This window comes from Amblyraja radiata, chromosome 10 (genome assembly GCF_010909765.2).
Source record: "Amblyraja radiata isolate CabotCenter1 chromosome 10, sAmbRad1.1.pri, whole genome shotgun sequence".
Classification (NCBI taxonomy): Eukaryota; Metazoa; Chordata; class Chondrichthyes; order Rajiformes; family Rajidae; genus Amblyraja; species Amblyraja radiata.
In genome coordinates, this window is record NC_045965.1 from 13,816,642 (window position 1) to 13,838,013 (window position 21,372).

General features: G+C 39.3%; 1 protein-coding gene across 3 annotated transcripts in view; it reads left to right on the forward strand.

Moving 5' to 3' along the window:
• glis1 (GLIS family zinc finger 1) overlaps window positions 1–21,372 on the forward strand; it is a 298,316-nt gene that overhangs the window by 135,591 nt on the left and 141,353 nt on the right. For all 3 annotated transcript variants that reach the window (XM_033028112.1, XM_033028110.1, XM_033028111.1), the window contains exons 2-3: window positions 424–607; window positions 2,147–3,221. In XM_033028112.1, the coding sequence (XP_032884003.1) occupies window positions 474–607; window positions 2,147–3,221 (1,209 nt within the window). In that variant the 5' untranslated portion in view covers window positions 424–473. The remainder of the gene's footprint in view (window positions 1–423; window positions 608–2,146; window positions 3,222–21,372) is intronic.

Sequence of the window (21,372 nt, forward strand, 5' to 3'; positions counted from 1 at the left end):
AGGGATATGTCCAAATGCAGACAAATGGGTCTAGCTTAGCTGTAAAACCTGGTTGGTATGGACGAGTTGTGCTGAAGGGCATGTTTCTATGACTGTGACTCTCTGACTCTATCTGAATGGTTGCATTGAATGTAACTACACATTGTCCTTGGTTCTCCTATATTTTTATTTAAATGTGTTGCTGGGGGGTATTTCTGACCTGCGAGCCGTTTGTGTTATGAACTGTTCTCAGGAACAGAGCACTGCGGTAACCTGGGGAGGACCTGCATAGAGATTTCCCCCAATTACTTTGCAGGACGGGCAAGTAAATCCTGCATTATTCTTTCAAAGGTCCGGGGTGTGCAGGTTCGGAACTGCAGCGTTTTTTACATTTGGATTTGTGCGGAGAAAGCAAACTCACCTCAGGTTTTCATTCTGTTGCAGCAAATGGTGGTTACAGCCCGTACTATACTGCATCCAGCAAGAGGGATGAAATGAACCATGTCATGAGGAATGAGGCAATAGCAACAGCCAGCTTGGAGCCTGTAAATCATTCAGGAAATCACATCAGCACCTTTCTGTCTTCATCCCATGGCAGTCGCCAACTGACTCTGCCCCATTCTGACAGGTTATTTTCTCCCACCATAATATATGTTGTATATGTTAAAAATGTGCATGTTCATGAAGGATTCCAATCTGAACCATTAAACTGTATTGATTCCTCGACATTTAGATCTTCTCTGTATTTGCAATATGCTGGCAATGTCCTCATCAAGTAAGCAGGCTAGCCTAATTGTTCCTTGCCCTTACCACAAATTCCACTTTAATTTTATCTTCTCCTCTCCTGAAAGACTCTTATTGCTAAATATTATTTACTAAGAATAAGAGGTCTAATAACAAAGGCAGGTGAATGGAATTAGTTCACAATCTTAACAGCATTGTGGATATACCCAGACATCAAGGACAGCAGCAGTTTCAATATGGTAGCTCTCTAGGTCAATCAGGGATGGGCAATTAAACACTGGCTCGGTTGAGAAGCCCACACCCCTTCAATTAATATAAATATATATTTTTTAATTCAGCCATGAACGGACAGAAAGGCAGAACAGATTTGAGAGCAGAATGGTCCACGCCTGTTCCTAGAAAAACAAAGGATCACTTGAGGAACGCTGTTTCCCCGGATTTCCGTCGGTCTTCGATCCAATCAACCACACATATTGAGGATCCATAGATTAACTCCCTCAAGTTCAATTTTTCTTCACAATCTTTTATCGAAGGATAGCAAAGTTTTCCACGAGAAGATATCATTGCACAATTACTCTCCTGTTCCATTGCAATTACTCCCAGCATTGTCCATGTGGTGTGTAATTGACATTGTGCAAGTACCATGCAATCTTTCTTGTACCAGACTCAAGGAACCTTCATGTGCGAGGCTGGACAACAAGTGCTCTCAGTCTGTTTAATCACAAGTGGTCTAATATCAGGGTCTGTCCTAATGTGCAGACAGATTATTTTTCCCACAACATAACTGGAATCTGTCCCAGACACAAAAGCCTGTCCAGTTTTTACTTTTAAGCCCAGAGACACTGAGATTTGTAATTGACTGTTTTACCAGCATCCAAAAGAGTTCAGTAACAGTATAGAATTTCATAGTAAATAGTTTTTGAAATTTCAGATTATCACCACCTACAGTTTTTTTCTTTTGAACTGTGAATTGCATCTTTTGTTTTCCTGCTTTGTAAGGCTTATCTCTCAATTGAGTCTTTGGGGAAAAAATAGCATTTTCTATGAACCATAGTTGTTAACAAATGAACTTTAGAAGGCTACTTTTGTTCAGAAGAATATAAAAATCAAACAGGGTGACAGTAACCAATTCGTAAATAGATTCTGGAGCATTCCATTATTGTTATGACAACTAGGACATATAAATGGTTGATAGAGATAATTGATACATTATGTATTGCTTTTGTTTTTTTTTTTGTTAGACAAGGGACCCAGTGCTGAATACCTTCCATAAATGACATAATGTGAATCATAAATTGTTTTGTTTTTGGGATGTACCTACATTTAAAAAATCTATCAATAAACATACAGAGTGACTGATAAAAAATGTTTGTATTCAATTGTTTTAACCTGAAGTATCAACAAGGTTATGGATGTTTTCCAGATTGCTTGCTCCTCAGATTCCAATGTCTCCCAGCACCCTACGCTTGGATGAAAACCTCCCAAATCTGCACATCAAACAGGAATGGCCACAACTCCTTTCTGACAGTGAAGGGCTTTCGAGTCATTCTGAGATTGGGGGTGCCAGCAGTCTGCCATCAGAGGTTGAGCCATTAAACTGTGGCATCGCTGGTTCTTATTCGTCATATTTCTTCAGCAATGACAGTAGCTCCTCACTGGGGTTTATGTCCAGTGCCAGCCCTCGTCAAGTGAGTAAACTTCAACTGGGCAATGGGAAGAAACGATCCCTTTCCATTTCGCCTCTTTCGAACGATGGGCTCGACATCACCGCCATCATTCGCACCTCTCCCACAGCACTTATCGCTCGGGTCAACGGGTTGAGGAGCAATCCCAACAGTTTGCTCCCTCAGTCTGGAGGAAGCCGAAAGAACTGCAGTGCGCAGTCCTGCTCTGTATTCGGCAGCCTGTGCAACTTGGCTTCCCCCAACTCATCCATGTCCTCATGCCCAACACGCAGTGCTGGACAAGAGCATACCGACGGCAACCATGTTCCTTTGCAGCAAGTGCAGGAAAACATGGACCTCAGTCTGGTCACGGGCAACATGATCGTTCAACATGGAGTGACAGAGGGTGGCAATAAAATTAACTTTTTCAAGCATGAGCCCATTGACGAATATTCACATGATACAAAACTATTTCATCACCACCATGGTTCTCCTCCCCCATACCATTGCCAGCAGCACTTTGGTCAAGCCCATGGGACCATACCTCAGTTACACAGACAACTAGCCAATGGACAGATTCAACTTGAAGATGCAGGTGAGCTGGCCAAGAACTTTGGGAAGCAGGTCTGTCGATGGATCGATTGCAGTGCTGTCTATGACCAGCAGGAGGAGCTGGTGAGGCACATCGAGAAAATGCACATTGACCAGCGTAAAGGAGAGGACTTTACTTGTTTTTGGGCTGGGTGTGTGAGGCGATACAGGCCCTTTAATGCTCGCTACAAGCTCCTGATACACATGAGGGTTCATTCTGGAGAAAAGCCTAATAAATGCATGGTAAGTCTATTTACATTATTGTTGCCATGAATCCCAGAAAATGCATCAGTGTACAAGTTGTTTAAGAAAGAACTGCGGATGCTGGAAAAATCGAAGGTAGACAAAAATGCTGGAGAAACTCAGCGGGTGAGGCAGCATCTATGGAGAGAAGGACTAAATAGGTGACATTTCGGATCGGGCCCCCCCACCTCCACATCAGTCTGAAGAAGGGTCTCGACCCGAAACGTCGCCTATTCCTTTGCTCCATAGATGCTGCCTCACGCGCTGAGTTTCTCCAGCATTTTTGTCTACCTTCAGTATACAGGTTAATTACTATTGTCGACACAAAGTGCTGGAGTAACTCAGCGGGACAGGCGGCATCTCTGGAGAGAAGGAATGGGTGACGTTTCGGGTCGAGACCTGAAACATCACCCATTCATTCTCACCAGAGATGTTGTCTGTCCCGCTGAGTTACTCCAGCATTGGTGTCTACCTTGGATTTAAACCAGCATCTACATCTGTAATAGGTGATTCTCCTGCCATTGGCGGCTGTCAGTGGAAAGAGGTTTTATAATGTCCCATGAACTTGAACTGTGAAAGCGCAGCAGTTTAGAAATAGATTTTGGCCCTTCAAAGAAACTATGTTTTGGGGGGAACACTTTGATAATATAGGAGGATGAATGACACTAACAGTTGTGCTAGAGTTATTGATGAAATTTGGGTAATGAATCAAAAGGCATGGCTCACATTTTTGGAGAATGTTAGCTTATGTGTTTTTTTTCTGCTCTGTAGGTCATGAGCTACAGTATATGCATGAAGCAAACTACTGGGGAAACTCAGCCAGTCAGGCCGCATCTGTGGAGGGAAATAGATTGCCAATTTTGCAAGATGAGATTGTCCAGATGAAGGGTCTCAACCCAAGACATTGACTTACATTTATTTCCCTCCACCGATGCTGCCGAACCCACTGAGTTCCTCTGAACACAAGTTAAAGGAAAGGGAAGAGTCCTCCCATTGTGATGTAACTAAATTCAAGGTCTTGCAGCACCAAGAATGTGATGGTCACTGATCCATATAGTTCACCAGTCATGTTGTGCATACTGAAATGGAGACATGAGCAACAGCAGTCGCTGGGATCTGGAGCAAAAAACAAACGGATGAGATGCTAGAGCAGTATTTATTTTTCCTCAGCAGGACCCAAGGGGAGCATTAAGGCCTTGAGCATCTCGTCTCAAATCCCATAATATCATAAAGCCCAGAGATATTGTTGCATTTTTGAGAAAGCCGACGAGAGAGGCACGAGTGACTGTGTAAAAATGTTTATTGATTTGAATGGCACATTCAACATAGGCAAACCTCATGGTAACATTGTTGTTTTTGTGTGTTTTCTTTGGTGGTGTTTCAAATATTCATTTTATTGTCAGTAAGTTCTTGTCTTTGAAACACAAGTGTGACCATATGCTGCTGTTATTTCTGCGCTGAATGATTTTGGATTAATACAATGCTGCTTCATGGATCAATATTTCATATCCTTATTATTGCAATTACTTTTCAGATGCTGGACAAAGTGAATGTTTTGGTTCCAGATAATTCAGATTTGGTTGTTATTAGTATATTGGTCAAAGGTCTGATCAGTTCCTTGTTACCCTTTTTAATGAGTGCCATTTGATATGTCGTGATATGTTTGATCGTAGGTTTGACCCGGTCTTCCACCACTAGACTGGTTCCATAACTACCAACCAAGTAAGTTGATAGGTTGAGTAGGAAATGCGTAGGAAGGAACTTCAGATGCTGGCTTAAACCGAAGATAGACACAAAAAGCTGGAGTAACTCAGCGGGACAGACAGCGTCTCTGGAGAGGAGGAATGGGCGACATTTCGGGTCGAGACCCTTCTTCAGACTGATCACCTATTCCTTCTCTCCAGAGATGCTGCCTGTCCTGCTGAGGTACTCCAGCTTTTTGTGTCTATCTTCAGGTTGAGTAGGATACTACAGCAGAAGATTCTCAGATGTAATATGTTAGTGGATCTCAGTAGGGGTATCTTGAAATGGGTGGTAAAGCTAGGCAGGGTTACAGTTTTCCTGCCTTTGTTTTCAATTCAGTACTGCTTGCTGGCATCTGTGAGACATGCATGTGTATGTATATGTATATGTGCATGTCATATAGGTAGAATGCAGCTGGTCTCTGATGTCCTGTCAATATAGTCTACTGGGAGTCACGACTCCAGCTCAATCTAAATATAGCTTTAATAGGAGAAAGTAAAATTTCAGGGAAATAACATTATAATGATTTATAAAGCAACGTCATGTCTTCTGTTTGCAAGAATTTATATTCTGGCTGTGTAATAGCTGTCAAGTAGACGTCTCCCCAGATAAATTTAATAAAGATTTAAGAGCCTTTAGGAGAATTATGAAATATATTGCCTCTTTACCACAAGGAGTAGTCACTATCAAAACAAAGGGAATGATTAGTTCACTGATGAAATTCCATCCCTTTAATTCATTGATTAAAAAAATCCAACTCCACAATAATTACCTCAAAGGTTTCCAAGTCAGAGTTAGCTTAAATCAATGTTTGTCTTGGAAGTTTGATTTAATGATATCGTACATGAAACAAGAATTAAATAAAATTACAATAACATTCGGATTAACTATAAAACATGACAGGATATTACATGAAATAGGATAAATTATGTGGTTTCCTTTCAAACATTTTCAGTGCCTCGAGCCAATTAGAAGCAGCAAGTTTAATGTTGTCTGACTGAAAATCAGCCTAATTTCTTACTTTGCTGTTTTCAGAAGCGGAGAAAAAGATAATCCATAAAGAAACTAATAGTTTCTAAGGAGCCGATTGTTCCTTTGGCCATGAGCCTGTTCCCAATATCAGATGCTGGCTAAATGTCAAGCAGCTGTTTTGATGAGAAAATTCTATTTGAACTCTCGATTCGTTTTTTTGGAAATAGTTACAGAGTGAATAATAAAGGGATTAAATATGTTTCTAAAAGCACATTGGAATTTTTAACTTAAATATCTCATAAATCACCTGTGAACAAATAGTTTGGATTCCAGGCTAATATTCAGACATTAATATTCAAGTTGCGTTGAACAGGTAACAAACACAAGTCTTGCCAGTGGATCTGTTCACTGTATTATATCATGCACTTTGCAATTCTAATTTCCCTCTCCTCAAGGCATTAGTCCAGTTGCTAGGATACTGTTCTGCAGACCTTGGCGGCTCCTGCAACCTTGCCAAAATGTCCACTCTTTAAATGCATGTCGAGGCTGCCAACGTCGGCAAGCAATGTACTTTAACTTGGGACTCCTTTCAAACTTTGCCTACAGTATAATACTTTCCATTAAAAAATACTGGATATTATCATTAATGAGAACCTTCCTTGCTCAGAGACCAGCCCAGTCTGGTAATAATGACTCTAAATTGACTTGGTCGAGATAAGCTTATTTGCGAACAATTAGACTAACAATTGAACCTGTGACTCTTGCCCCTTTATACTTACCTGCTGAGACATTTTCTGAGTTAATCTGTTACTTTAATTATCTACGCATGGAGAGGAACTGTACCAAATCCTCGATTTTACAGCAAACATAAGGATAACTGTGACAAGCATTCTCAAAGATTGTTACTTATATAGGTTATCTGAGGCATTGCTAAACAACTGAAGCAGAAAGGGTTTGAAATTAAGCTTAAGCAATCTCCCGTGAAGCTGCAGAACCGATTCTTCATTTGCATCTGTAAACTTGCACCCACCTTCAAGGTATATCCCCTCTAATTCTTGAATAACGAGTTTGAAAAATGATGGTAGGATTTCAGAGTCTCACTAAGTCTGTGGAAAAGCAGCTATTTTGCATTGTCCTATTATCCCATCATAGGGAGTGAATTACTTCAATTAAATGTTAGGGCATAGTTATGATGTCACAACATTTCTGACATTTTTGAACTTGAATAAAGAAAAACATGCAAAGACATAAATTAGGAATTAATTTCATGAAATGGCAAGCTATTTTTGAGCAATAAATTACTTTTGAGCTAAAGTCAGGTAATAATGTAGGTCCACCAAGCAGTTAATTTGCACAGGGCAAGTTCCTGCAAACCACAGTGAGGTGGATAATCATTTACAATGTTTGGCAGGATTCTTCCTGAACTTCCTTACTGTTTGGAAGGTGTGGTAGAAACATGTAAACAGCACGTGAGAGGTGAGATGGTAACCTGTTTTAATGTCTCATCTGAGAGATGGTACCTGCAAGCACACCTCTGTATTTTAGATTGTGTTCAAGTGCTACAGTAGGTCTTGGGGATATTACCAGCTCAGAAATGCATTGGGCAAATGTGCTATATTGTAGAAGAAGCACAGTTCACTAATATTAAATCTATTTATCTGCTAATTCCACATTAGAGACCAATCAATTGATTTCTAATTGACTGGTAGAATCTTAGTCATAGCCATAGAGCTATACGGCACAGAAACAGGCCCTTTGGCCCAACATGTCCATGCCAACCAAGTTGGCTTATTGGGCTTGTCTCTTTTGCCTGCATTTGCTCACTAGCCCTCTAAACTGTTCCTACCCATAAATCTGTCATAATGTATTTTAAAAGATGTAATTGTGTCAGCTTCAATAGCTTCCTACAGCAGCTCATTCCAGATACGCACAAATCTCTGAATGAAAAAGTTGCTCCTAAGGTCCTTGTTAAATATATCCCACCTCACTGTAAGCCTATGCACACTAGTTTTAGAATCCTCCACCCTGGGGAAAAGGCATTGAATGTTTACATTATACAAACCATCCATGATCTTGTACACCCCAATAAGACCATCTTCAACCTCTTATGCGCCAAAGAAATAAGTCACAGCCGTTCCAACCTCTCCCTATAACTCGCCACAAGACCACCTTTTCCAACTTGATAACATCCTTAGGTGGACACAAAACGCTGGAGTGACTCAGCGGGACCGGCAGCATCTCTGGAGGGAAGGAATGGGTGATGTTTCGGGTCGACTCCACTGACATCAGTCTGAAGAAGGGTCTCGACCCGAAACATCACCCATTCCTTCTCTCCAGAGATGCTGCCTGTCCCGCTGAGTTACTCCAGCATTTTGTGTCTACCTTTGATTTAAACCAGCATCTGCAGTTCTTTCCTACACACTTGATAGCATCCTTCCTATATCTGGCGACCAGACTGTCTACATTCCTCCAAGTGTGATCTCATCAAACACTTGTACAGCTGCATCATGATGTCCCAACCTTGGTACTCAATGCCCTTCCCAATGTAGGCAAAGTATGCCAAAGGCATTTTTCAGTTCACTGTCCACCTGACTGCCCATTTTCGGGGATCCATGCACCTGTAATCCCAGATCTCTCTGTTCTGCAACACTCCTTTGGGCTCTACCAATTACTGTGTAAGTCCTGCATAACAACGTGTACCACCTCTGTGTAAAACAGGGGAAAATAAAATGTAAAACAGGACGGCAGGGTGGCGTAGGTGTAGATTTGCTGCCTGACAGGGCCAGAGACCTGTGTTCTATCCTGACTATCGGTGCTGTTTGTATAGGTTTGTACGTTCTCCCTGTGACCTGTGTGCGAAAGTCTCATACATTTCTGCATCCATTCATTAATCGGCAACAATTCCCAATATTTGGAAGAGTATACTTGCTTAATGATATGTCCTTTGAGATCTGGCTGCCAAAGACACAGCTGCTTGGCTGTATTTTTAGAGATGAAAGAACTGCTTTTTAACAGAATGTACTCTGTTGGACATAAAAATCGATACTGTGCAGAAATGCACAAATAAACCTAACAATACTGTTCTGTGAAAATTATAATGTCTGCAGGACTTTTCCAAACTAGATTAGAGTGATCCACATCCTTGTTTTAACACCATTAAATATGTTAAAGCAAATTCCATGCCAGGTTATTTTAACTGTGATACGTACTATATGTAGATCCTGTACCACTTCATAAAATGGTTAGGGTGTATAAAAGAAGAAGGAAATTGGACCAAAGTCCTATGAATTTATTGTATTCTGGATGACCTTGGAAGAAGAGGAGGAAACACTGAGAATATTTATGGGAAATGAAACCCTAGGAGGTAAAATTCAACCTGCAGTTCGAGAAGGATACCAGTAAAATGTCCCAAATTGGACAGTAATTTTTCATGCTTATGCTGGAAACTTGCATATTGGAATCTGCCAAGGAGTGGACTATTTTATATCACTGAAGGAAAATACTGCATAGATGTTTCTTGATCCAATAAGATGATGTAAATCTACATACATTAACACTTTTCTACTATCCAACACTGATCTGCATTTCTCTCTCCCTCCCTCCAATCACCAATCCACCTATCTGTAATCCTCAAGATCTCTGGCTAAGTTGTTTCCAAATCAGAGCGTTGTCTTCCGAAAACCAAAATAATTAATTTGGTTAGGTAACAATTACTGTAGATGATCCCATTGTTTCCAAATCTTTTCAATTGTGTTTTTGTTTTTTGTTTAGAAATTCCAGTTAATCTATCAGTGTGAAGTTGCAGGTGGGGTTGATGAGAGGTGGATGTTGCTGGGAATTCAGCACAAGCTGCCAAGGCAACCTGGATGTTTTATGTGTAGGAAGGAACTGCAGATGCTGGTTTAAACCAAAGATATTTTATGTTAGCTATTTTTTTTAATTACCTGATCGTAACTCTTGCCAACGGATTTTCTGTGATCTGAATTGAACATGGTTTAACCATGTTCAACTCAGATTGCAAAAGGTCCGCTGGCAACAGTTATGATCTGGTAATCCTAAAACAATACTTGGTTTTATATAGTTTCTTTTGAGTTTCTACATCTGTTTCTCTCAGTTTGCTTTTTGTGTTTTTTCTAATCTGTTTTATTCCACTCTTTATCTCAGTACATTCTGCATTTGTCTTTGCCTTGATCGTTTTCTGCTCAATATGTATATCTGCCTCACTCTCTTTCTCTCTTTCCACTTCCTTTTCACAAACATTGTCCCTTCTTCTGCTTGCCCCTTTCTGTTCTCTCTTTCTATCTTTCCTCTTTCTGGTATCTGGTTGTATTTATGTCTCTGTCACAATGTAAAATGCCTAATTCTTACCAGCTTTGAACTTACTGGTAAAGGGAATGCTAACAGCTCATTTGCAAATAATAACTGTAAAGACATTATGGGATGTGGACATTGCTACTAATGGCCGGCTCTTATTTTACATCTTTAATTGCTTTTGAACTGTGTGGTTTCACAGACCAACAGAATTGTTGTGGGTCTAGAATCACACGTAGGCCAAATCTGGCTAAAATGACAGATTTCTGGTCCCTAGCTTCGTAACATTACTACTGTTAATGGGACCTAAATATATGTGGTGTGACACCAAGTCATATATACCCAAAAGTATTTTTTCTATTTTCGCAATTGTGCTGGTTTATTCATTTTAAGGCTGGGTTCCAGTTGAACAAAACACCATTCTTCTGCATCCTAGAGTTCTTTACCTTGACCGTCCAGCTGGGATTGCAAACTAAAAGACCACTTATCTCAGTCAAGGAAGACCAGAGGGACTATATGCATTGTCAGGAATGCCGCCCGTGGAAATGTTAGCCTGAGCATTGGTATGCTGGCTTGGGTGGATGCACAGATCTGTCTGTCATTGAAAGAAAAGCAATGTGAAAGGAGTGCAAATGGTAGAAACAGCTTTCAATCTGACTTTTACTCAACTTCAATTACACTTTTTGAGTTGGGTTCACTTGTAAGATTGTTTTGGAAAAGATAGCTGGAATTTCTAAGGTAGAAGGAATCGATGCGGTGGTCTCTATCGCAGCAACTTTGACAGGAAGTTTTGACAGGGAAATGTCATAAATTATTATTTTTCAATATTCCATGTGCACACCCTGATTATGCTCGAACCTTCTGCTTTTCCCCAAAATTGAAAAATTGCTGGCAGCATTAAATACGATGACCTGATATCCAAATATAAACCCTTCTCATTCATCACTGCAAGAGTTATCACTAAAATAAAACCACTGCTCAACTATTATCGTGCTGCCAAACTACTTGCTCAGCATCAAAGTTGATAATGAAACTGAATTTCATCTTGTTTAATAGTGGCAAAGCCGTTTCAAAGGGAGTGGTTGAGTTTCAGTGCTGTCTACCGCTGGCAGTCTTGGATTTTTATGCATGTGCAAGAAAGCACACAAGTTTGACACTCCCTGAAGGCCCAATGCCAACTTCTTAGCGGGGTGCTAATGCAATCCACTACCCCTCAACTTTACATAATAGCAGATTGGAATTGGACCATCTGTGCCCCTGTGGGAAAGGTGACATGAATTTACCTACTTACTAAATGCTTTGTATAGGAAAGAACTGCAGATGCTGGTTTAAATCGAAGGTAGACACAAAATGCTGGAGTAACTCAGCATCTCTGGAGAGAAGGAATGGGTGATGTTTCCGGTCGAGATCCTTCTTCAGACTTGCTTTACCTACTTTGTTTTAACTTAATATTTTAAATTGTTTGGTTCTTTAATGTGTTTTAATTTTTTTGTAGTTTTTAAGTACCCTATTTTTACGTTATTTCAATCAGTTTTAATAGTTTTTAAATATCTATATCAAAACCATTTAAAGAAAAACTGGTAAATAGGCTTTTATAGCCTTTGAGAAATAACGAATTGTGGGAAGTTGGCAGAACATTTTGGCGGTGAGGATTTAGGCTTTACTCACAGTGTGGAGTTGACTCTGCCTCACTGGGTGCTCATAGAGTGCAGAGGGTCTGCTTATCCATGCCATGGCATCTGGAGAAAATAACTGGGGATGCAGTATCTGGACAGTGTGTCTGAACAGTGGGCCGACCCCAGGATGATCCAACTAATTGTCAGTTTGAATTGTTTTTCTAAACCAATTACAGAGTATTGAGAAGCAGGATTGTGAGGGGTAAGCATGGACTTGCTATAAATCTGTAGGTTGATCAAAAATAAATAATGGCATAATGTTTTGTGCCGAACATTCAATACAAGTCTTCTTCAGGTAATCTGTCTTCTAGACACATTCATGTCAAATCTCATCCATGTCCAATAACTGCAAAATCTATTTTGACAGTGATCATACATTAGCTGTATCACTCTATTAATTGCCCATTATTTACTCTACATTGAATGCCTGACTTTCATTTCACCAGCCAGATACCTCCAATTGACTCTGGGCAAAGACAACAAATCAATAAAGATCATTCAAAGGTTTTATACAAACTTAAATAATGCAGGTTCGTGTATGTGGCTGCCTAACATTATTTGCATGCATAGCTTTAAATGTTTTGGCATTCACATTTAAACAGGCCCCCTGCCCCCAAGACCAATGAAGCATAAGACAGCTAAGTATTGTGTTAATCACAAAAACGTTATAGGTGGCAGCTCTCTGTATTACTGGTTAGAACTTTATTACTGAGTAATAAGAACCCAGAGCAGAAAGTGGGCCGCTAAACCTTTCATATAGTTTGTAGATGCAGGAGTTTGGTGATTTTTTTTCTGAGGTTGCATCCGTGCTTCTGAGACCAGGCTTGAGTGCTCAGCTCCGCACTGTTTTGTCAAACAGTGAATCTCACAGTTTTGCCAACATTGAGGTACTTAGGGAATCAGTAGATGATTGGCACTGCAAATTATCCTAGGAATGCTGTCTTTGGCAAACAACAAATTGAAACTGTTGCAGTCATCAATGGTATTTTACAAGCTGCATATAAATCTCGATTCAAAAAGGAAAAATCTAAAGGCCTAGTTTGGATCAGAGAGTAAAAATTGAAGTGAAGTAGAAAGTACTGAATATCTTGATGCTATAACGTAGCATTTGTTTGAATGAATTGTCATAATTTCTAGGTGATCTGGGATTGAGAGTGCACTATTTCAGTGGAGAAAAAGAAAGGATTAGGAATTATAGCAGAAATTGTTCCAAAAAAGCCAAGCAGTCTCTTGTTTTGTTTTTCTCCAATGGCCCATTTTCCATTTTTGTTTTGTTTTCTACTATAAAATATCTATTATCTCTGGTTAAAATCTTTTGTAATATTTTTTTGTTGTCTTTTTGTTCATTGATGTAGATCTTGAATATTTAAACTTCCCAATGAGTTTCTGTAAGTGTGATTCTTATTAGGCATGTTGTACAAAATCTATTTATATTACCAACTATAAGACAGGTATGTAACATAAGTGAAAGGATCACATACAAAATCATATACAAAATTAAAAGATATTATTATAGGGCAGTGTCTGAGATTGAGAAGACAGTGACTGAACAGGTAAAACTTGGGCAGTCTTATGTAAATGGCTACTGTACTCAAATCAGATAATTCAATATGCAATAAGGATTTGCTCTGGATACATAAATGTACGGTGTATGTTAACAATTTCGAATGCAAATTAGGCAGGAATGTATGTAAATTAAGTAAGTAAGTAAGTTTATTGGCCAAGTATTCACATACAAGGAATTTGCCTTGGTGCTCCGCCCACAAGAAACAACATGACATACAGTGACAGTTACGAATGACTTAGAAAACACTAAACATTAATAATAATAAAACATTAATGATAAAACACCATTGATCAAGCATGTGAAGCAACAAAATACCAGATCAAAGGGAGGCTACATATTTTTGGCTGTTGGATAAAAACTGTTTTTATATCTGGCTGTGGCAGCTTTGACAGTCCGGAGTTGCCTTCCAGAGGGCAGTGATTCAAAGAGTTTGTGGCCAGGGTGAGAGGGGTTAGAGATGATCTTGTGCGCTCGCTTCCCGGCCCTTGCAGTGTATAGTTCATCAATGGAGGGAAGGTTGCAGCCAATAACCTTCTCTGCTGATCGGACGATTCGCTGCAGCCTTCAGGTGTCGTGCTTGGTGGCTGAGCCAAACCAGACCATGGTTAATTAAACCATTGAAAATTAAACAGTGTTGTATACAAAGTATATAAAAATGCTCAGCATAAATGAAGTAATATTGTAGCTGTGCTCCGCATTCTATGGATGTAGGATGTAGGTAAGACGATGGGAGTGGATGGTAGAGTGAATGGTGGAAGCACAGTTGGTTACAGTATTTAGGAAATGTGGAGACAGGTAGTTAAATCACCTCAGCATAGAAAGCTACAGGCCACGTACTGGAAGATGGGATTAATATGAATGGATATTCACTACTCAATGTAGACAAGGTGTGCTGAATGACCGGTTTCAATGCTGTATGACTCAATGACAATATTCCATCATACAATCATAGTACATTTGATAGATATTCAGATTTTAAACTTAAAGCAAAACACTGCAGAAGCTGGATATCTGAAATCAAACAAGAAATGCCAGTAATACTTAATCATTGAATATTTTCAGTACTTTCTATTTTAGTGCATATATTAATGGTATTTTATTCTATAATCTTGAAGCTATTATATACTTTGAAATGTTATGGTATTTGCTGTCATAGAGACAAACTAATTTTAACAGAACAATCAGGAAAAAAATGGTTTGTACCAATTTATACAAGGTTTGGCAAATATTACTAATAATCTAGGATTCTGTTCAATGAATTTGACAAATCATGCATCAAATGGGCCTAGTCCTAATATGTACCAAACTCCTAATGTGTACCAAACTCAAAGCTATTAGTTGTTTGCCTGTTCGTTCATTGTTTATTTGTGAAGTCCATTAGTTTGACTGGAGGAGTTCTGGGTGGAGCACAAATCATATTATTGCATTGTGGACATCTTGCTCTTTCCAGTGTCTTGCACCCTTCTAGAAACATAATGTTAAGCAGTTACTTTATATTCCCCCCGCAAGTTTGTCTCTCTACTTGTTTCTGAAGGAATTGGCTTTTGCTGAGGTCTAGCTGCAATGACATTGAGTACAAGCTGATGCCTCAGCGTAATGGTGTCAATAGTCTAGATTCCTTGGTTCCAGAAATAATGCAGTTGCATCCTATTATTGTTCCTGCCCTCAGTCCAAATTTTAAAGCAAGACTAGATGAGGAATAGTGACTTTTGAATTTTCTGTTCACCCGTCCCTCTGATATAAGCATGCTAAATGTCTGTACAAATAGTGCTGCATACTGCCCTTCCGATCATCAACTGGTTGGACAGAACAAATGTTGGAGTGGGATATTTCAGAACATGTGCCCGTTTCCGCACTAATCAGTGCACATTCCAATCAAGACATTAGAGTGAGCTCAAATAATTATTTTTTATCAATGAAACTCATTGAAGTATTTCAGTTCCTAAATAAATATTTCTTATTTTCTGCAGCATTAAGCAGCAGATTAATAGTGGGCAGCACAGTGGGTCAGCAGCTGCCTCACAGTGCCAGAGACCCAGATTTAATCCTGATATATGTGGTGTCTGTGTGGAGTTTGTACATTCTCCCCATGTGGGTTTTCTACGGGTGCTCCGGTTTCTCACCTCATGCCAAAAACGTGTGGGTTTGTAGGTCAATTGGCTTCTGTAAATTACCCTAAGTATGTAGGGTGGATGAGAAAGAGAGATAACATAGAACTGGTGTGAACGGGTGATCGATGGTCGGTGTGGACTTTGTGGACCAAAGGGCCTGTTTCCATGCTGTACCTCTAAACTAAAGTAATACTGTATTAAATTACAGATTAATGATTCATTTTGCCAGTTTCACTTCACAAGGGAAATAAAAACATGAACATTTGTATCACATGCCTGAATTCATTAATTCCTTAATGCTGCTTTGGTTCAACAAAATAAAAAAAGTTAAAGAGCTGTAATGTTCCTGAAATGTCTCCACACGTCAAGCGCTTTGTATCAACTATGATAGGACATTTGTTTCCAGATCTTGAAACTTTGGAACTGTTTCTGAAACAGAACAAGCATTCAGTTAACTGGAAAACAGTTGTTGGTTTTAAAGTGGAAAAAAAAATTCCTTTCAGCATTGTGCAGATTTTCCAGTTAACCAATTCTGGATTTGGATCCAGGATCATGATCATTTAGCGACACAAGAACATAATGCAACAATCAGAAAGGACCTTTCAGCCAAAAGACCCTTCCAACATTTGGTTTTCTCACAGATCGCTACAACTCTTGGCAGATGGTTTATTATTGAAAAGGAGGGTATAGATTTTTATATTTTATAATGATCATTCTTTCTTTGTTTCATGAAGTGAAATCATGTTATATTTTATCAGTGCACAAGTGTGTAAATATGTTGCTTGAGTTTCCCTTGTCTCTATTATACCATTACCATGAGCACAACGGCCACGCGTACCATGTAATCCCGTGTTACCTGTTCCATGGTCAGATAGTCGGCGACTAAACCATCTCCCCCACCTGGTTTGCCAGGTGAGGAGGGGGCTGTGGACCCCCAGCAGGACCATAAACAAGACCTGTCAAAGGGCGGATGAGCTTCTAGCGAGCCAACGGCCATCAACACTTCAGTGGAAGTTGCGATCACTGTCGTACATAGCATTGTAAGGAATTATGATAAAACACACACACCAAAATCCTATACTTCCAGTAGTAATGTTACATAATTTTGAGATTTAAAAAATCAAGTCTGCAATTTATCCCATCAGGTAAAGCATAAAAATAAGTTTAATTTGACACCTAATTCACTTTCATATCTTCAGTATTAAAAAAGTTATGGCCATTTTCATAGTCGGAAATTAGCATCTTGTTCCCTATTGCTTTTCCATTGACTTAACACAAAAGCTGTGATCAAGGACAGTCAAATGGCCATAACTTTATTAAAAGTTAAGAGAACTGAAAGAAATTTTCAGTTATTATAGATTGAAGCATTCTGAAACAAATATTAAACAATCTTACTTGGATGACCTGAAATTAAAGCATATAATTAGTTAGTTACCCAATTGTAGCTAATTCCAAAATTAAATTACTAGATCTAAACATCTATCAATTTCTTAAGAAAAGATTTACATTTTTAAATAGCCTAAATGTCCAAATAACATTCACACAAGAATTCACAATATAACATGATTTTAAAATCTCATTGTCATAAATTTATAGGCCAAATGGAAGGAATTTAGTGTTTAATTGTTGTAAATTAATGGCCATTTAAATCATCTTGCGAGTGGGATTTTGTGGAACGCGCTGGTTTGGAACGTTGCGGTTGCAGTGAATTTGAACTCCATGTCGGCATAAAAAATACTGCCAGTTCGGATGGGTTCCAAGTCACCTTCTCGCAACTTAAAATTTTGATTAAAGGCATCTTAAGAAGTACTTTTTAATGTAAAAATAAACAGCCTACCTTGCCTTGTCCCCTACGTGAGATCCATCCCATTGTCGGCGTTCACGGCTTTAGAAGATGATTTTTAATTTACTCTAACAATTAAATTATCCAGTGCTAATTTTAATAAACTTAATAAAACGGCAGTCGAAGCTTTTTTTCTTTAGCAACTAAACAGCCTAACCGAGATGGATTTGAATAGGCTGCAGAAAAATCGCATTTTAAACCCGCCCCCCTCTCAAAGGCGCCAAAGTCGCTCACACGGGCAGTGGCAGAAGTTTTGTAACATACCTACTTCCAGCGGCAGAAGTACCACTCACACACAAGAGAGGCAATTTAAGGGCCTGTCCCACCTACGCGATTTTTTCGGCGACTTGCCCCACGACATGTGATGCCTGTATGGTCGTGAGCAGTCGCCCAAAGAGTCGTGCCTTTTTCTGGTCACCGCTGGATTTTCAACAGTTTGAAATTTGCAACTATGACGGGTGCCAGCAAGTCGCCAAAAAAAATTGCGTAAGTGGGACAGGCCCTTTACAGTCAAATTAACCTCCCACCCTATATGTTTTAGTAATGTAGGAGGAAACCGGAGCACAGGAGAAAATTCACACAGTCACTGGGAGAATGTAAAATCTCTGCAGATAAAACTCTGCAGATCAGGAATGAACCCCATTGATTGGAACGGTTTTCTCTTTTGTAAAGAGAAGAGCACCAGCTTGTCCAGTCTTTCCCATTTTTCCTACATAAAAAATAATTGAAGGAATTTCATGTGACTGACTGATCAGTGTCCAGATCATTACTTTTGACCCATCATATAGTGGGCCGCTGAAGCCTGATGGCTGCAGGTTATAATGTACTCCAGAATCCCTTGCACTACATAAAGCATATGCATCTATTGGGTTCAGAGCTCATTTATCATCTACTTTAAAAAAATATATAATTGTTTTGTCCTGGCAGAACACTTGGATTGCTCAATGTTCTAAAGAAGAAGGCATTGGAGAAAAGCCACATCTGTTTCCACATCTTCTAATCTTGACTCTTGTTTCCCCCATAGTGGCCTCACGTTTTCCCAATATGTGCCAGTGCCAGTGCCTGTTATAATTATTGGACACAAATGAATAAACACTTTTGGATATTCCAGGTGAAAGGAAGAACCAGAATTATTTTATTTTCGTAGGTCCACTACATGTTGAAACTGTCCAATCATATTATATTGCTCATATCAAATCAAGTCTTACTACACTGATAACCCCCTTAGTAAAACCTTGCAAATGGTTGATCTTTTATCATGTCTTGGTTCAGGGATGGAATATTATTACTAAAAATACTTGAAAGCAATAAAAAGATTAAAACAATAAAACATATGAGCTTAGTTTAGAAACAAAGAACTGCTGATGCTGGTTTATACCAAAGATAGACACAAAGTGCTGGAGTAACTCAGCGGTTCAGGCAGAATTCCTGGAGAAAAAGGATGGGTTGAGATCCTTCTTCAGGCTTTTCAGACTGAAAACCGTCACCCATCCTTTTTCTCCAGAGATGTGTCTGAAGCACTGAGTTACTCCAACACTTTGTGTCAATCTTAAATATATGAGCTTGCTCACCGGCCTATAAGTTCTTGCATTATCTCTATTTCACTTCTTAACCGAAGGAACAACATTGGCTGCTCTCCAGTTCTCCGGCCTCTCCCCTGTGGCTTGAGAGGATACAACGATCTTCATCAAGGCCCCTGCAATTTCTCCCCTCGCAATAACTTTGGATAGATCTCATCAGGCCCTGGGATTTATCCACCTTAATGTTTTTCAAGAGACCCAACACCATCTCCTCCTTGATCTCAAATTGCCTTGAATCTATTAGTATTGCTCACACTAATCTCATTAACCTCCAAATCCTTCTCCTTGGTGAATACAGATTCAAGGTACCTATTCAATACCTCACCTACATCCTTTGACTCTCGGAATAAATTCCCTTCTTTATTCTTGTTCAATATTTTAAATTCACTATTATTCTAATAGCTTTAGTATAGCAGTCAGCCAGGGAGTTCCCTCAGTGATATTTCATGGCTGATTATGACATAAATTCCTAAGCGGTTAAAACAATTTTCTCAAAATTATATTATTAAACATTAATGTAACATAATCATGTTATGAAATGATGGCAGTAAGTGTTATTTATCACAATATTAAAGACTCATGAAGTATACAAACAACACAAGATTCCAAAGGCTGCATACTTTACACCAAGAAACATTACTTAATTTTCTTGGTTGTTATTTGTTTATTTTCCTCTTAAAATTGTGCAATAATTTATTCTCAGATTTCCATGAATCCATCAGTTTTCTTCGCCAATTCTCCATTCGCATTTCCTCTCAGACTCACAGATTGTTGCTGCCCTAACTTTGTGCTTGTTTGAAACCTCTACAATCGAATTTCAACATCGTGGAAGCTCTGTCTGGCTCAGACTGAGATTTAATTTGTTAGTTCCACCTCTCACCTGCAGAATGACTGATATATTTTTTAACACTACTTGGATCTCACTGCCGCTTACCCACCCGTCTCACAACTAGCCTCTAAATTCCAATTTACATATACACCAATCTAAAACACACACATTCATATCATGTCCCACTTTTCAAATTTCCATTATAGACAACTTTTTCCCAATACATTAGGGAGGTGGTCATATTGGATACAGAGTGGGATTAACCTCAGATGTGGGCTTTCATTACACATCCTACCTGGCTACTGGGAGATACAACACACATAACCCTCTATGCTTGCTGTTATATAATATCTTTTACCTGAAGCCACTTTCCTGCACTGATCCTATAATTGTTGATTCCCTTCATAATTCAAAATCTATTGATTGGTATCTTAAATATATTCAACAATTGATTACCCAGAGCCCACTGGGATAAAATATTCCAAAGATTCACTACAGATTCTTATCGCAGATTTGAATGCCCAATTCCTTATGTTGAGAATCCAACTCTTGGTTCCAAAGAAACTGGCCAGGTGAAATACAATTTCTTTTTTAATCCAATGAGAATTTTGTACGTTTCATTGAGATCATCTTTTATTTGCCTAAACCAAAGGAAAAATAGGCCTAGTCTATTTAATCATAAGACAATCCCCATAAGACAAACACCTTCTATGCCAGGAATGAATCAAAATGAATCTTTGCTGCGTTTCCCCATCTCAGTTATATTATTTCTTAGGGAGGGAGACCAGACTTCTTCACAATATTCCAGGTACACGCTCAACAAGGAGCTGTACAGTTAAAATGCTTTTGCAATAAAAGTGAACATATTATAGAGAAATGTGAGGTGTTGCACTGGGAGCATTAACATGCGCAGAACCGATACAGTGTAGGGCTCTGGGGAGTGTTGTAGAGCGGAGAGATCTAGGAATACAGCTACATAGTTTGATGAAAGGGGCATCACAGGTAGATAGGGTGGTCAAAAAGGCTTTTGGCACATTGGCCTTCATCGTTCAGAGCATTGAGTATAGAAGTTGGGAGGACATATTATAGCTGTGGAAGACATTGATGAGGCTGCATTTTGAGTATTGTGTTCAGTTTTAGTCAGCATGTTAGAGGAAATATGATGTCAAACTGGAAAGGGTGCAGAGAAGATTTACGAGGATGTTGCCAGGACTCAAGGGCCTGAGCTATAGAGAAAGATTGAGCAGGCTAGGACTATTCCTTGGAGAGCAGGAAGATGAGGGGTGATCTTACAGAGACGTATAAAATCATGAGAGGAATAAATCGGGTAGACGCACAGTCTTTTGCCCAATGTAGGCGAATTGAGAACCAGAGGGCATAGGTTTTAGATGAAGGGAGAAAGATTTAATAAGAATCTGAGGGGTACGTTTTTCACGCAAAGTGTGGTAGATGCATGGAATTAGCTGCAGGAGGAGGTTGGTGAGGCAGGTAATATCATGCGTTTAAGAAACATTTAGAC